Source organism: Amblyomma mixtum, chromosome 10, assembly GCF_055824585.1.
Source record: "Amblyomma mixtum isolate Tamu chromosome 10, ASM5582458v1, whole genome shotgun sequence".
NCBI lineage: Eukaryota > Metazoa > Arthropoda > Arachnida > Ixodida > Ixodidae > Amblyomma > Amblyomma mixtum.
This window is the reverse complement of record NC_143021.1, coordinates 160,057,007-160,071,572: the sequence shown is the minus strand read 5'-3', so window position 1 is coordinate 160,071,572 and position 14,566 is coordinate 160,057,007. Positions and strand designations below refer to the sequence as shown.

Genomic DNA, 14,566 nt, shown 5'->3' with positions numbered 1-14,566 from the left:
CGCCCCTATACCAGGGCACCGCTGAGTCTTGCTGCTTCGCAGGCGTGCTGCACCAGTGCCCTTTGGGCCGTGAGCTCGCTGCTGGTCAGCAGGCCCTCCCATTGTTCCGCATTCGGGTCATTTAGCTTGTGAAATGCTCTGTTACGTTCGCTTTCCCATGTGATGTGATAGAGCGTGGGGGTTGCTCCGCACCACGGACATGTGTCCCTGTATTGTGTAGGGAACATCTTATGTAGTATGTATAAATTGTGGAAAGTCCCTGCTTGCAGTCTCCGCCAGCAGACCGCCTCGTGCTGTGTTAATGATGTGTCGGGTGGTGGGTATTTGAATCTCCGCCCTCTGTGGTAGTTTAATATTTCTGCATACGTTGGTTCCACCGTCATGGGGTCCACCAGGGTTTCTGACTGCCCTGCTCGGCTCGTGATCTCGCGAACTAGGCTGTCTACCCTCGAGTTACCCTCTATCCACGTGTGTGCCGGTATCCAGAAAATCCTGTGTCTTAAGGTCTTATTTGGAAGCTTTGCTTCGAGGAGGATGCTCAGCGCTTCCTTGCTTATTTTGCCCTGTATGTAGTTCCTGCATGCTGCTTTGGAGTCTGTTAGGATTATCGAAGACTTGTTCCTACGGTAACCTTCGGCCGCCGCTAGAGCTACGGCAGCTTCCTCCCCCTCCGTTACCGTACAGTTTCTTAATGTCGCGCTGCTAATTGGTTCCCCCATGTGGTCTACCACTGCTGCCGCGACTCGGAACTTTCTGGTCCTGTGGTCCCATGGATAGAGGGCCGCGTCTGTGTATACTGTGTTTTCCATTGTGGCTAGGTTCCGCTTCACATAGTCTGCCCTGGCCTGCCTTCTAGCGGCATGGAGGTTTGGATCCATGTTTCTCGGCAGAGGGCTGATAAGCGGGATGAAAGAAAGCGACACGATCAAGCTCGTCAGAAGCCTGATAGTCAGCAGAGTCACGTACTCGTTGCCATACCACCGCATGACCAAGAAAGACAAAGAACAGACGCCTAAATAATTCATACTTACTCTTTTTATTATGTATTATTTAAGAGAAATTACACCTTCGCTTTACCTCCTCCTGCTCTTCAGGAACATTTTTTTTTCAGAAATGAGAGCAAGCAACCTGAGGCCTAGGAATATTGGTACACTTATCATGTACAGTCTTTCTCAAAAGTAACCAGGCTGCATGGTTTGCTTCTAGCTCGTACAGTGGAACCCTTACAGCTTCCCTGAAGCTAAAATGGTTGTTAAAGGTGAGAACTGGGGTCTTCTTACCTTCCAACAACATTTGATGTTTATGAAAGTCACAAGGGCTCCACTATACAAGCTAGAAGCAAACCATGCAGCCTGGTTACTTTTGGCAAAGACTACGTGTAACAATTTTCCATGTGATTTATAATGTGTGGTTGTCAAAAAAATTGTGCAGTTCAGACGTATTCTTGTGTTGTACAGAATATGTTTTTGCGAGCTACCTTGTGCTGGTCCAAAAACACCCTCTATGCTGCAGTACTGGACCACTTCACCTGTGGTCCATTCCGTTCACTTAAGTGGAAAATATTCATTCACTCATTCATTCATTCATTCATTCATTCATTCATTCATTCATTCATTCATTCATTCATTCATTCAGTTATCTGTAGTGCTGATGGCACTGTTGGGACGCACTTTGTGGACTTTCGCGCATCGTGGGTTACCATTCCACACGCTTTTGGGAGGCCATGAAACTGCATTAGCGTCGCTCATGAATAAGAAGGCCTATCACTTAAGCTACGCACTTTAGTTTTCTACCTTAGAGGCGCCCATTTTTAGGGCGTCTGCTACATACACTATGTTGCAAAAAGCCTTCTTTGCAGGCTAGTGGGAGCGAAACGCCGCCCGAGGAAGAGGAGGACGCCGCAAGGTCGGAAGAAATGAACAATATGGCAGACATCTCAGAGGAGGTGAGGAATAACTTTACTCATAGGGGTGATGCCACGTCAGCTCTGAGCCTGTACCTCGTCACTAGTTAAGACATACCGTCTTGCTTTGAGTAATGTGACTGTCACGACTCAGCCATTGTGCTGCAAAAACATAGGCGGTCACAACAATGTTCTGCATGAGTGTTTTGCATGCTATCTGACCGTATCGGCGAGCCTTAATAATCTCACGACCACCTTGCTAAACTTTGTGTCTTAGTTCTTCGTGATTGGCGCAGGCGGCGCCACGGTCATAGTAATGCTTGGGTAGGTCTGCCGGCGCCCGGATGATAAACAAGAAATCGAATGAAAAGAACAGCTGAGGGGGGGGGGGATTCAATATGTGCAGAAATCGAGGTGCTATGACCATTTTTTGTCTGCAATGAAAGTTTTACACAGACTGTGCAAATATGTCGACACAAAGGAATGGGCCTCATTTTTGCACGATACGTCGCAGATTTTGAAGCAAAAATCGCATACAATGGGTGGAAAGCTAATGATTTTCTTCTTAATTTTTTTCGCATAGCGCTTCCTAACTGTGGCAAATGAGCGGATAGACCTGCGTCACTGCCGCGCTTTTAAATATTCGTTTCGTTTCATGGTTCCCCACAGAGCCAAATAGTCCCAGGCCGGAACACCTGCGACGATTTTTGTAAAGCGGTTGTTGGGTTACAACATAAGAGCTTCAATATTGGAACTGCATTATTATCTCTGGAATCGATAATTAATGCTTAATAAAGCATTTTAGTTCATTCTCAGGCTTATTTTGCACTGTGCCTTGCATGCAGCGGGTGCCGAGCGTTACGGTCTGACAGCAGATGCGACAATCGGGTCATGCAGCACCCGTTTCTTTGCAAATTTTGTGCAGAAAAAAATCTCTGTTTTTTACACTCACGATTCCTGGCAATGAAACGAGGGGGACCAGAATTCTGTCCATACACCCCCCACCTACCCATAAATTTTAGATACCTGCTTTAAACTCGGTAGCTGCCTTGGGCATCGTTCGCCACTGCGTGCGCTGCACTGGCTGTGCCTCCATTGCGCTTTTTTTTTTTCAACGAAATTTCGCCATCTTAACGCGGAGGCTCCAAGTGCATTTTAACGTATGGAAGACCGCTTTGCGAGAGATTATGTAATTTCACTGCTCGGCATCCAGTGATCTGTCGTGCTGGAGCCTTATTTTACCTTTATCTGCAAATATAGGTGCTGTCTCAAGCGCGGGCCGCTCGGTGCCCCAGCGTAAGCAACTTGAAATGCACTCACTGTGTAAAGAGTTGCCACTAGGACGCACGAATAGCGTTTATTTATCGCTTACTAGGAATGGGAAACGGGGATTAAAAGAAGAGAAAGGAGAGGTGAAGAACTACAGGCAAGCAGTGAGCACGCTGATAATAACCGTCCGGGAGGGCATCCTCTTCACACCTCCTCCCACCTCGATGTGAGTGTCCGCCACGGATGAAGGAAATGACTGTTGTCTTTCCTCCATGGCTCCCTCGTTTTTGTTGCGAAGGCCACACTTCGACAGCCAAAGCGAGACCGCCGGTGGCCGCCGTCGCGCCGTAGCTACGCTGACCTTGAGCCGCCGCCGCGCCCAGCAGATGGCGCGCCGTTGCCCAGCGATGCGACAGCGCGCGCTCGCTGCGCCCCCTCGCCGTTGCCAACCTGCGCGATAGAGGGCGCAAGCTCCTCCCTCTCGCCACGGCTCGCTCCGGGAGAGGAGGTGATGCCTTCGGCTCACCTGAACAGTCTCGCTACAGATAAAGCTAAGGAGAGAGCAAGAAGACAGACAAAGGCGAGGAAGAAGCAACGTCCTTTCGCATTCCTTTAGGTCAACCAGAGATAAAAGTAGAGGTCAGTGCTTATCGGTTTTCTTCACAGCAAAGACGCACAAGCCGGAAATACCTTTCAGAACCATAGTCAGTGAGTCTGGTTGTTGGCAGCACAATGTAAGCTTATTCTTGCAGAAGAGACTAAAATTGCTAAAGGTTAACGATCCGTTTAGGACTAATAGTTCGGAATATGTAGTGCGGTTTTTGGAAAGTAATACAAATGTCGGGTATGCTTTTTCAGTAGATGTAGAAGATTTGTTCTATTCAGTGCCACAGCGCGAGCTTTTGTATGCGGTGAATTCATGCATTGAGGAAAATGGTGAGCTCAGTTTCCAGAACGCTACGGGACTTTCTGTGGGGAACTTTTTAAATCTTTTAGAATATTATCTTAAGGTCACTTTTATTGTTTTTAATGACCAGCCATTTTTGCAGCGCAACGGCATTTGTATCGGGTCCTGTGTTGCTCCAGTTCTCTGTGAAATTTTTTTATCGAGTATTGACAAGTCTTTAGACGATATTTTTAGCAAGGGAAAGGTTTCAAAAGTGTTTAGGTACGTTGACGATTTTTTAGTGTTTTTAGCGCGTGACTATTCCAGCCAGGATGCGATTGATGAAGTTTTAGAAGTTTTTAAGCAACACGGACAAGGTCTTGGTTTTACACATGAGTTACCCCATAGGAGTGTTCTGCAGTTCCTGGACCTCAAACTAGAGTTCTGCGTGCGGCATGTATGTTGGTCTTACCAACCTCGTGCAAAAAAGGAACTTTTATCGTACAAATCAGAGCATTCCAAAATTGTGAAAAGAGGCATTGCTTCCCTTCGCATGGAATCGGCTCTCAAAAAGTCGTGTGTGCACAATTGCAGGCAAGTTTTGACAATCAGGTCCGCCGGCTTTCGGCAGCAGGTTTCCCTATGTCGCTCTTGACGGCGGTTGCCGAGGCCCTGATACGAAAGATGAAGACCGGTACGCCAAGTATGAGAGGGACGAGTGAACGCGAAGCGTTCAGGCCTGTGGTGGTGCCATATCTGCATAAGGTGTCTCATCACCTCAAGAGATTTGCAGGCAGGCATGGTGTCCCACTGGCGTTTTCTGCGCCGAATAAACTGGCGAAGCTGTGCGCCCGCACGTGCGGTGATAGAAGGAGTGGATGCCTAATCAGGCACGGGTCTACCTACATCCCTTGCGCCACCGGGGTGGTATACTCCTTCCCTCTTTCATGTGGTAAGACCTACATCGGGCAAACAGGGCGGTGCATAAACGAGCGACTCAGGGAGCATGCGAATAAAGTTAGGAACAACACAGACAAAGGGGCACACCTTGTGTCCCATCTTAGTTCTTGCCGCAATTGCGCACCGCGACTTGACGAGACAGTGATACTGGGAAAAGGCAAAAATGAACAAGCGCGGCTGGCTTTGGAAGCTTTCCACATAAAGGAAAACGCTGTAGACTGTATCAGTGACACGTCCGTGGCTCTGTACGTTGCCGAAATCAACTTTTTGCGTTCGCGTCTGCGTCAACAGCCCTTGACATGACTATTGTGGTTAAAGATTGCTTTTGAGCATGCGTGGCCAGGTGTATAAGATAGCGTTCCAAGGAAGAAATAAACAGTTGTTAGTGTGCTTGTGTGTGTCTCTGTGTCTTTCTTCGTGGCTCGTCCTTTGATTGCGCATCCTATACCTTCACAACATCATGTACCAACTAGGCCCAACCCAAGTTTTATTGATGTCACACGAAGACCATAGTGGTTGGAGCCTGGCACGAGCGCAAGCCCTAGCCCGACATTATGGCAACAAAACAGGTGTATACTACGTGGAGGCCTCCGACCCTCACCACGGGGAGTGGTACACGGCCGCGGTAGTTCACAACAACAACACAGTTAACGACCTCACGTTCAGAGCCCGCAGTGCAACACAAGCAGAAGCGGTCGCGATTGCTCTCGCGGCCTCACATTCCGATTCAAAATATATAATCACCGACTCGCGAGGGGCCTGTCGGAAGGTCGAATAAGACTGCACTCTCTTCCTAGCCTATCGAATCTACCAAAATTGCATGCGGGATACGGACCACGCACACCGTTACCTTATATGGGTCCCAGCTCACCAGGGGTTGGCAGGAAACGAGGCAGCCGACGCAGCCGCCCGCGCGCTCTCTCACCGGGCTGTTTTCTCCTCCCCACCCAATCAGGAACCAGATTTTAATCCGGTCTATACGTTCAAAGATATTGCAGCCTATTATCAAGACAGTCACCGCCTTTACCCTAGCCCATGCAAAGGCCTCAAGAAGGCGGATGAGCGGCTCCTTTTCCGCGTTCTCAACAATGCATTGCTGTGCCCGGCAGCCCTAAAACATTTTGACTTCTCCTTTAGCGGCAGCTACCCGCACTGTAGTGCGGTGTCTTCGGACACCTATCACCTGGTGTGGGCCTGACCCTCCAAAGAGGCCATTACCCCCATCCCCAACCCAACCTGGGAGGACTGGGAGGCGATCCTGCTCGGCTGCCACGACTTTGAAGCGCCCCCTTTGAAACGGGGTGGTGGCAATTGCCACCATGCTCAGCTTTTCTTTCTTTATTACTTTTTTGTTTACTGTGTTGGCAATTCTCATTAAGCATCGCCATCATCTTTACCTACAGTTTCCTACAATTCTAACCTTAGGCCACATCTCTGCTTTTCAGCCACCAATCCTCCAATCGCTTTTTGCTAACTTCCAGTGCAGATTTATTTACATGGCCATTGTTATCTTTAAACCCTAGGGCCTCAGGAAGAGTGACTGCGCCTGCATCGACATCCGGATGGATACCATCACATTTGATTATGAGGTGTTCAATTGTTTCCACAGATCTACCACACACTCCACATGTGTCATCTTCTTCGTTAAATTTCTTTTTGTAGCTGTGCGTTCTAAGACACCCTGACCTAGCTTCAAAAAGTAGGACACTGCCTCATGAGTTATCATAGAAAAATTCTTTCCTGATCTGCCTTTTCCAGTATCGATATAGTTCTACACTATGTTTCTTTTCCATTGAATTCATCCAATTTTTAACTTCCGCGTTTTTAACATGTCATTTAATGCTCTTTCTTTCTCCGTCCTCATGACCTGCATACTTACTGGTTAGTTTTCTAGTTCTTTTCCGGCACTGTGAGTCAACGCTCTTTCTGCATAAATATTTAAATACCTTAGCTGCCCACCTGTTATCATCCAATTTCCTGGGGTGTTCTTCATATATTATTTTACTCTGAGCTTCCCGTGCTTGGAACGATACCCAGCCCATATCCCCTTGTACTGCATCATTTGTGGTTTTGCCATGGGCACCTGTGCTAATCTTCGAACAGCTCTCTGATATACGTCTAATCTCGACTGAACTTCTACCCTTCAGCACAGAGCCGCGTTGCTGAACGTAAGCCCCGGCACCATTATTCGTTTCCAAATATCTCTCAGAACTTCATATTTGTTGTACCCGCGTAATGCCCTATGTTTCATTACCCCGGCGTCCCTTCGTCCTTTTGCCCTAAGAGCCTGTTCATGCTTTTCCGTGTATATCTGCCCTTCGTTTAGCCATATCCTGAGGTATTTGTATTCGGCCACTATGGGTATTTCGTGGTCTTGTATTGTAAGCACCTGATCAGTTGTATCGTTAAAAATCATCACCCCTGATTTATTTGCGCTAAAACTGAATCCTAGAGCGTCTCCTTCGTCTCCGCAGCAATTAACCCTAGTTTTTTAAATCTTCCTGGCTATCTGCTAACAGTACAATATCGTCCGCATACATTAAACCCGGGAGTCGCTGCTCAGCTACATTTCCGCCTAATCTGTACGACAGATTATAACCTAGATTACTTTCTTCTAACCTTCTTTCTATATTTATCACGTAGAGCATGAACAGAAGCGGTGATAGAGGACAACCTTGCCTTAATCCTTTGTGCACCCCCACAGTTGTGGTACTTTTTTGCCCTTCCCATGTAATTTCAACTTCGTTATCTCGGTAGATTGCCTGAAGAAAATTAATTACCTCATGACCGATACCAAAATCTTTCAATATGCTCCACAGGAGTTCCCTGTTCACGTTATCGTATGCACCGCTTATGTCCAGAAAGGCTAAAAACAGAGGTCTGTTTTCCGCCTTAGCTATTTCTATGCATTTGGCAAGCACGAACAGGCTATCATCTAAGCGCCTACCCCTTCTGAACCCATTCTGAAGTTCTCCGAGTATCCGATTACCTTCTACCCATGCCTGCATTTTTAATTTCACCGCCTGCATTGCCATCCTGTACATAACAGACGTTATCGTAATCGGACGGTAGGATTTTATGTTCATCTTATCTCCTTTCCCTTTATAAACTTTATAAATCAAATTCATTTTACTCCGTCTCCAGCTGAGCGGAATTTGCTGATTTCTTATGACTGTCTCCAATGCTTTTATCCGCGCTTCCTTGCTTCTTGGGCCAAGTTCATTAATCAGCTTAATTGGAATTTCGTCTATCCCTGCGAATGTGGTTTTAGGAATATTCGCTTCCACCTTTTCCCAGTTAAGACTAGTCAGTTCTAAGCTGCTGTCTATTGTTCTGTCCTGTGTTGCCGCCTCACTTGGAGAGATTACTCCATTGTCGTTGCTAAAACACGCAGCTATAAATGACGTAATGTAGTTCACAGCATCGTCTCCCTCTAAACATTTTCCCTCAGCATCTATAATCTGTCCCTGCGTTCTTTTATTTGTTTTTCCCAACCAGCTTATATGGTCCCAGAATTTTCTTGGCCCCCCTTTATTTGCCTCGCGAACTTCAGCCAGCCATTTATCAGAGGACTGCTTCATTTTAGCCTGGACTAGGACCTGAACTTGCTGTTTCTTTTGTCGATAAGATTCCCATTTTTTGCCTATTTCCTCTTCAGATAAGTGCGCCTTCTTTGCTTCTCTGTGTTCCCTTGAAGCCACCCGTCGTTGTTCGATGGCCTCCTTAATTTCCATATTCCACCAGGTTCGTGGCTTCCTCTTTCCTCTCCAGCGCTGTACTCCTTTCACTTGTTTCATTTTTGTAGGGATGAGCAGTTCTAACTGATTATAATCCCACTTTCCACGGGGCGTTTCTCGATTGCTTCTTCTATTTCGGCTGATATTAGCGCTATTTGTTCATCGTTTAATTTTGCGTTGTCTTTTTGACTTCGCTGCATTTCTCTTTTGACTAGGGCTTCCAACTTTAGACTAATACGTTTATGATCACTTCCTAGGCTGTACTTCCCCTCTTCGTCTATTTCCATTATTGCGAGCTTGCTATAGATGCCCTGCGACATTAGACAGTAGTCAGTGGTTGTTTGCATGTTACGGGATTCCACGTGATTTGTCCCTCACATTTAGCTTCTCTGTTGACCATAACTGGGTTGTGCCGCTCACACAAGTCTAGCATTAACTTCCCATTACAGTCTGTGTATCCATCCAGATCCTTGATCTGGCCGTTCAAGTCTCCAAGCAAAATAATATCGACACTATCTCCAATCTGCTTTATATCGTCATTGAGGCACTTAACTAGATCCTTGTTTTCTTGCCTGCATTTGTCCCCGGTCCCTAAATAAACTACCCCTAGCCATGTCATCTTTCCAGCAATTGTACCTGATACCCAGACATGTTCTTTGCAAGTTGATTTTATTCTTTGCCAATTTGTTCCTTGATGTATCAGCATACCTACTCCTCCTCCCTTCTTCTCCGATGTTGTTCTGTTGCACCCTTCCCAGATATAGCCATCGATTAAAGGTGGATCTTGTAGATCCCTCAAATGTGTCTCGCATAGAGCCTACACACCTACTGCTTCGTCCTTTAACTACTGGTCTATTTCTAGCCATTTCGCCCTCTTTCTACCCCCTTGCATGTTTAAGTAACTGATCCTGGCGTTAAATTTCTTTTTCGTAGTTTTCTTTCTGGGCCTCCTAGTGGCCATTTTGTTGGGCTCAGCCGCCATTGTTAGATTTACTACATCGCTTCTACCTACCCCTACGCCCTCACCCACCGTGGACCCCCTAAAAATGCTACCGCTCGGCCTCCCAGGCGCCAGCCTATCTCTTCTCCTACCCTTCCACTGAAATGGATGCCATCTCGTCCAAAGTCACTGCCCGAACCTGCTCTGTGCACTTCCTTGTTTATGTCTACCACCTCAAAGCCTTTCTCGAGGCCTAACTGCCTTATCTCTCAATTAAGATTCACAACGTCTTTAGCAACCTCCCCATTCCTTCCTTGTACCTCCGGCAATGTACACACCACGATCTGCGCTTGCTGTGCTATCGCCCTTATACCGTCAACTCCCTCAGCTTATCTTTTCCCTACTTGTGCGGCGTTACCATTCAGGACATCATTTAGCCCCGCCGCTACCACTACCAAGTTACGCCTTGCAGCCTTCTCGGAAAGTTCACTTTTAGTCGCTCTCAAAACATCGTCTATTGTCCTTCCTGGAAACACCCCGACTGCTACCCGCCTATCACTCTTCACCCAGTCCAGAATAGCTTTTTTGCAGCGCCTCATGTTTGACTCACCAGCGATAAGCACTAGCATACTCTGCCCCTCCCTCCTAACGTCCGGATCTTGCTGCCTCTTATCAGCGACTGCGACCTCGTTTCCTGGAATTAGCTCGTTCCCCTTCTCAGCATCGCCTCTCGACTTCCCAGCTGCCACCTTAGTCGGGCCTTAGTCGGGCCTTAGTCGGGCCTTAGTCGGCGCGCCCTGGCGGTGGCCACCCCCACTGGTGTCCCAAACTAGGGACCTCCACCAGTGCTTGTAAGGATCGGTGCTTTACGGTCTGATCCAGACATACCTCCTGTCCCTTCTAAATAAATGTTTCTACCACCACCACCCACAGCCGTGACAACCTCGCGAAACACTTGCGCATAATTCTTTGAGAAGCAGGCATTTGTGCAGCAAGTCGGGCATATATCCATCTATTTCTCCGTCCACAAAGCTTCCTTCATGACAATAAAGAACGGCTAGTGGAGTGTATCTTAAAGAAGGAATACGTGTGAAAAATAACAAGTTGTCTGTAATTGTACATATATGTCTTGTTCGAGCTCTGGCTGATCACTCTATCGAAAAGCTGGAACAGCTGATGAGATTTGCTCAAATTTCCCATTAGGAAATAACGTAATCGTCGGGAATTTTCTACTACGAAAACATTTATTGCCTCATGAGTGGCGTGTACAAGGTTTCACGACAGAGCGCGTCCGAATGAAAATGACCTTTCGAAAAAAGAATTCCGCCAGGTATTGAGAATCGAATTGAGGCCCCTTGTGCACCCGGCGGGCACGCAACGCATACACCCCGAGGAGTGTATGCTTTCTTCCATGGTATTTATTCTACATGGTTATGTACAGAAAAGTTTGGTTTGGTTTATTGGCGGTGAACGTTCCAAGGAAATTCAGGCTATGAGGGGCGCAGTAGTGGGGGGCTCCTGAAATTTCGACCACCTGGGGTTGTTTAACGGGCACTGACAGCGCACAGTACACATGCCTCAAGCATTTCGCCTACATAAGATCGAGCCCGCGTCTTTCGGGTGAGCAGCCGAGCGCCGTAACCACTGAGCCACCGTGGCGGGCACATAAAGAAACAATATATATATATATATATATATATATATATAAATCGTACTCGAATACAACAACTTTGAATTCAACGATCAACACTACTTACAAATTAATGGCACAGCCATGGGTACAAGGATGGCCCCCGCATACGCCAACATCTTCACGCATAGTATGGAATCTAAATTCTTGCAAGATTCTCTCATCCAGCCCATCCTATACAAGCGCTATTTGGATGACATTTTTCTAATTTGGACTGACACAGAGCAAGAACTCCTACATTTTATTGAACAATTCAACCTTGTCCACCCCAACATATCGTTCACTCATGCGTACTCCCACACCTCACTTAACTTCCTAGATGTCGAGATTTCGGTAACGGAAGGCTCACTTAACACCAGCGTATATAGAAAACCGACGGACCGTCAACAATACACTTTCAAAGTTGTCATCCTCGCCACTCCAAAACAAGTATCCCATACTGTCAGGCACACCGATTTAAAAGAGTCTGTTCACAAGATCAAGACTTCGAGAGAAATTCCAATCGCATGCGAGAAGTCCTCACCAAGCAAAGATATCCCCTCGCCATTGTCGACGATGCAATTGAAAGGGCATCTAAACTCAACCGAGATGAAATACTAGATGGACGTCGACGCAGCGAAGAAACAGATCACCGGTCAAACTTGGTACTCACCTACACAGGTAATCCCCCCAACGTAAACAAAATCCTTAAAAAACATTTCAACATTTTCGAACAAAGCGAGCGCCTCGCAAAAATTTTCACTACTCCCCCTCACGTAGTCTACAGACGACCGAAAAACATTCAAAACATTCTCGTACACTCAAAAACACATAACCACCTTGGGTTGGGTTGCCGACCATGCGCCAAAAGTAGATGCCACGTCTGCAAACATATGCAAACAACCAGCTGTGCGATAAGCACAGCCTCAGGCTTTAAATGGAAAATCAATGGCGACTTTAATTGTGACTCCTCCAACGTTATCTACCTCCTAGAATGTGGTGTGTGCAGTATGCAGTACATTGGGCAGACGGTTAACCCTCTACGATTTCGCTTTAATAACCACCGCGCTCATGCCCTATCTCTACCTAGCCTCCCCTTGTCAAAACACATTAATGACAAAAAACACCCATTTGAAGCACTTAAATTAACAGCCTTACAGGGTGGGTTCAACAACACCCGGGAACGGGAGCAACGCGAGTCGTACTTTATTTATAAGTTTGGAACAATTGCCCAAGGCATTAATGAGAACCTGGGCGCTTTGTCTTCAATACGCCCCCTCAAATCCAGTACTGACCTTGGAGTGCCGGCCTGACAGGCCTCGCAAGCTTTCTCCCATACGCTTACACTGATGGCCTCATCGCTCACAGCGTTCTTACTTTCCCCCGTTCGACCATGTTGACGAGAGCGGCGCCGTCAAAGAACCTAAGCACCCCCGCCATTCATAGTGGCCCCACGCGACGATTCTTCCCCAAAGTCGCCTCCGTTTCCGGCCTTTTCTTTTCCTTTTTTTTGTTGCCTTTGTGGGTGTGTGCAGGTACACTCCACGTGTGTCTCGTTAAATTCCACTCTGCCCACCTTGACTTATCCTGCCGAAGAAGTTGCACATGGCGGAAGTCTTTCTTTTTTTTTTCCCCGCCCTTTTGCTCCATTGTATCTTGTTTACTCGTTTAAGTGGACAACATTTGAGTGCATCTCAAATCTATGCTGTGCGTCGGCCACTATTTGTCTCTATACATTTTGCTAGCTGTCCGCTGTGTTAGGACTCAGTTCTGTGTCCATATTCCCCTCCCGCTGTTCTTTTTTTTTTCTCCCCCTTTTTTCCTTTTTTTCTTTTCTCCCCGCGACCGCATACGTGGGTGGCGGGCGACGACATTTACCCTCCACACTCCCTGTCCCGTTTTTGTATTTTTTGTTATTTTTTTCTTTTTTTCTCTTCCCTGAGCCGTTCTTTCTTCTGCAGCGTCGGCTTGTTTTGGCTCAGGTGTCGAACACCTGTACAGATGAAGACCCTTTAAGAAGAGAAGCAAGAACCATGTAACTTCAGTCTTGAAAAAGGACAGGCTGTGTCCGAAACGTCGACTCCCAATAAACGAAGCGTTTCTCAATTTTGCATCTTATTTTAAACTAGCAACCAAGTACGTTTACCTTATTGTGCTATATATATATATATATATATATATATATATATATATATACAGGGTGTCCCAGCTAAAAGTAACCAAGCTTTTAAAAAAGACGAAGTGTCCCATCCCCGTGAGACCACCTGAGGGTTGTTGCCAGTCGCGTGTCCAAGTCTGCGGAATTTTTTTATTGTGCAAACGTAATTAATTAGCAGCGACTGATTAGCTAACTTTTTAATTATTGCCTTTAGGAAGAAAGTGTAAATGCAGGAATTGTAGATCCCATAGAAAAATAACCGGTTGCGGTGTTTCCAACCAAGTACCACTGATACAGCTTCTTTTATTTGCCTCAAAAGAAAGCCCGCGAAATACAAAAAGAACCACGTGATAAGGAAGCAGTTTCAGCGCTCCCAAACGACCGGTCAAGCAACGACATCTGCTTATGTTTGCAACGCTGCCCCGAACAGGGTTCGGCGTTTTGTGGTGGTGGCGAGATATGCGTCATGAAAAGTAAGCGGGCGCTGCTTTTCAAGGAAGTGAAGCGCGGCTCGCATGGAGCGCTTTTTCACGCGAAACCTCGCCTCGAGTGATAGGCATGTGGCCGTGCCGCCGACCTTGCAGCGTCACGCGCTGAAGGAGCGGTCGCCCTAGCGCCCATGCGAGAGTTGCTGGCGTATATCTCGCAACCATCGCAAAACGCCGAACTCCGTTCGGGACAGCGTTGCAAAGATAAGCGAATGTCGTTGTTTGATCGGTCGTCTGGGAGCGCTGAAACTGCTTCCCTATCACGTGGTTCTTTTTGTATTTCGCGGGCTTTCTTTTCAGCCAAATAGAAGAAGCTGTATCAGTGATACTTGGTTGGAAACACCGCAACCGGTTATTTTTCTATGAAATCTACAATTCCTGCATTCACACTTTCTTCCTAAAGGCAATAATTAAAAAGTTAGCTAATCAGTCTCTGCTAATTAATTACGTTTGCACAATAAAAAAAATACCGAAGACTAGGACACGCGACTGGCAACAACCCTCAGTTGGTCTCACGGGGCTAGGACACTTCGTCTTTTTTAAAAGCTTGGTTACT

At 46.8% G+C, this 14,566-nt stretch overlaps 1 protein-coding gene across 17 annotated transcripts in view; it reads left to right on the top strand.

The window, feature by feature from the left end:
* The window catches only part of LOC149327517 (uncharacterized), a 212,192-nt gene that overhangs the window by 46,860 nt on the left and 150,766 nt on the right, over nt 1–14,566 (top strand). For 16 of the 17 annotated variants that reach the window (XM_089563169.1, XM_089563171.1, XM_089563163.1 and 13 more), the window contains one exon: nt 1,859–1,945. The exons of the other annotated variant lie outside the window; for it this stretch is intronic. In XM_089563169.1, coding sequence (XP_089419295.1) covers nt 1,916–1,945 — 30 coding nt within the window. In that variant the 5' untranslated portion in view covers nt 1,859–1,915. The remainder of the gene's footprint in view (nt 1–1,858; nt 1,946–14,566) is intronic. 17 annotated transcript variants of the gene reach the window in all.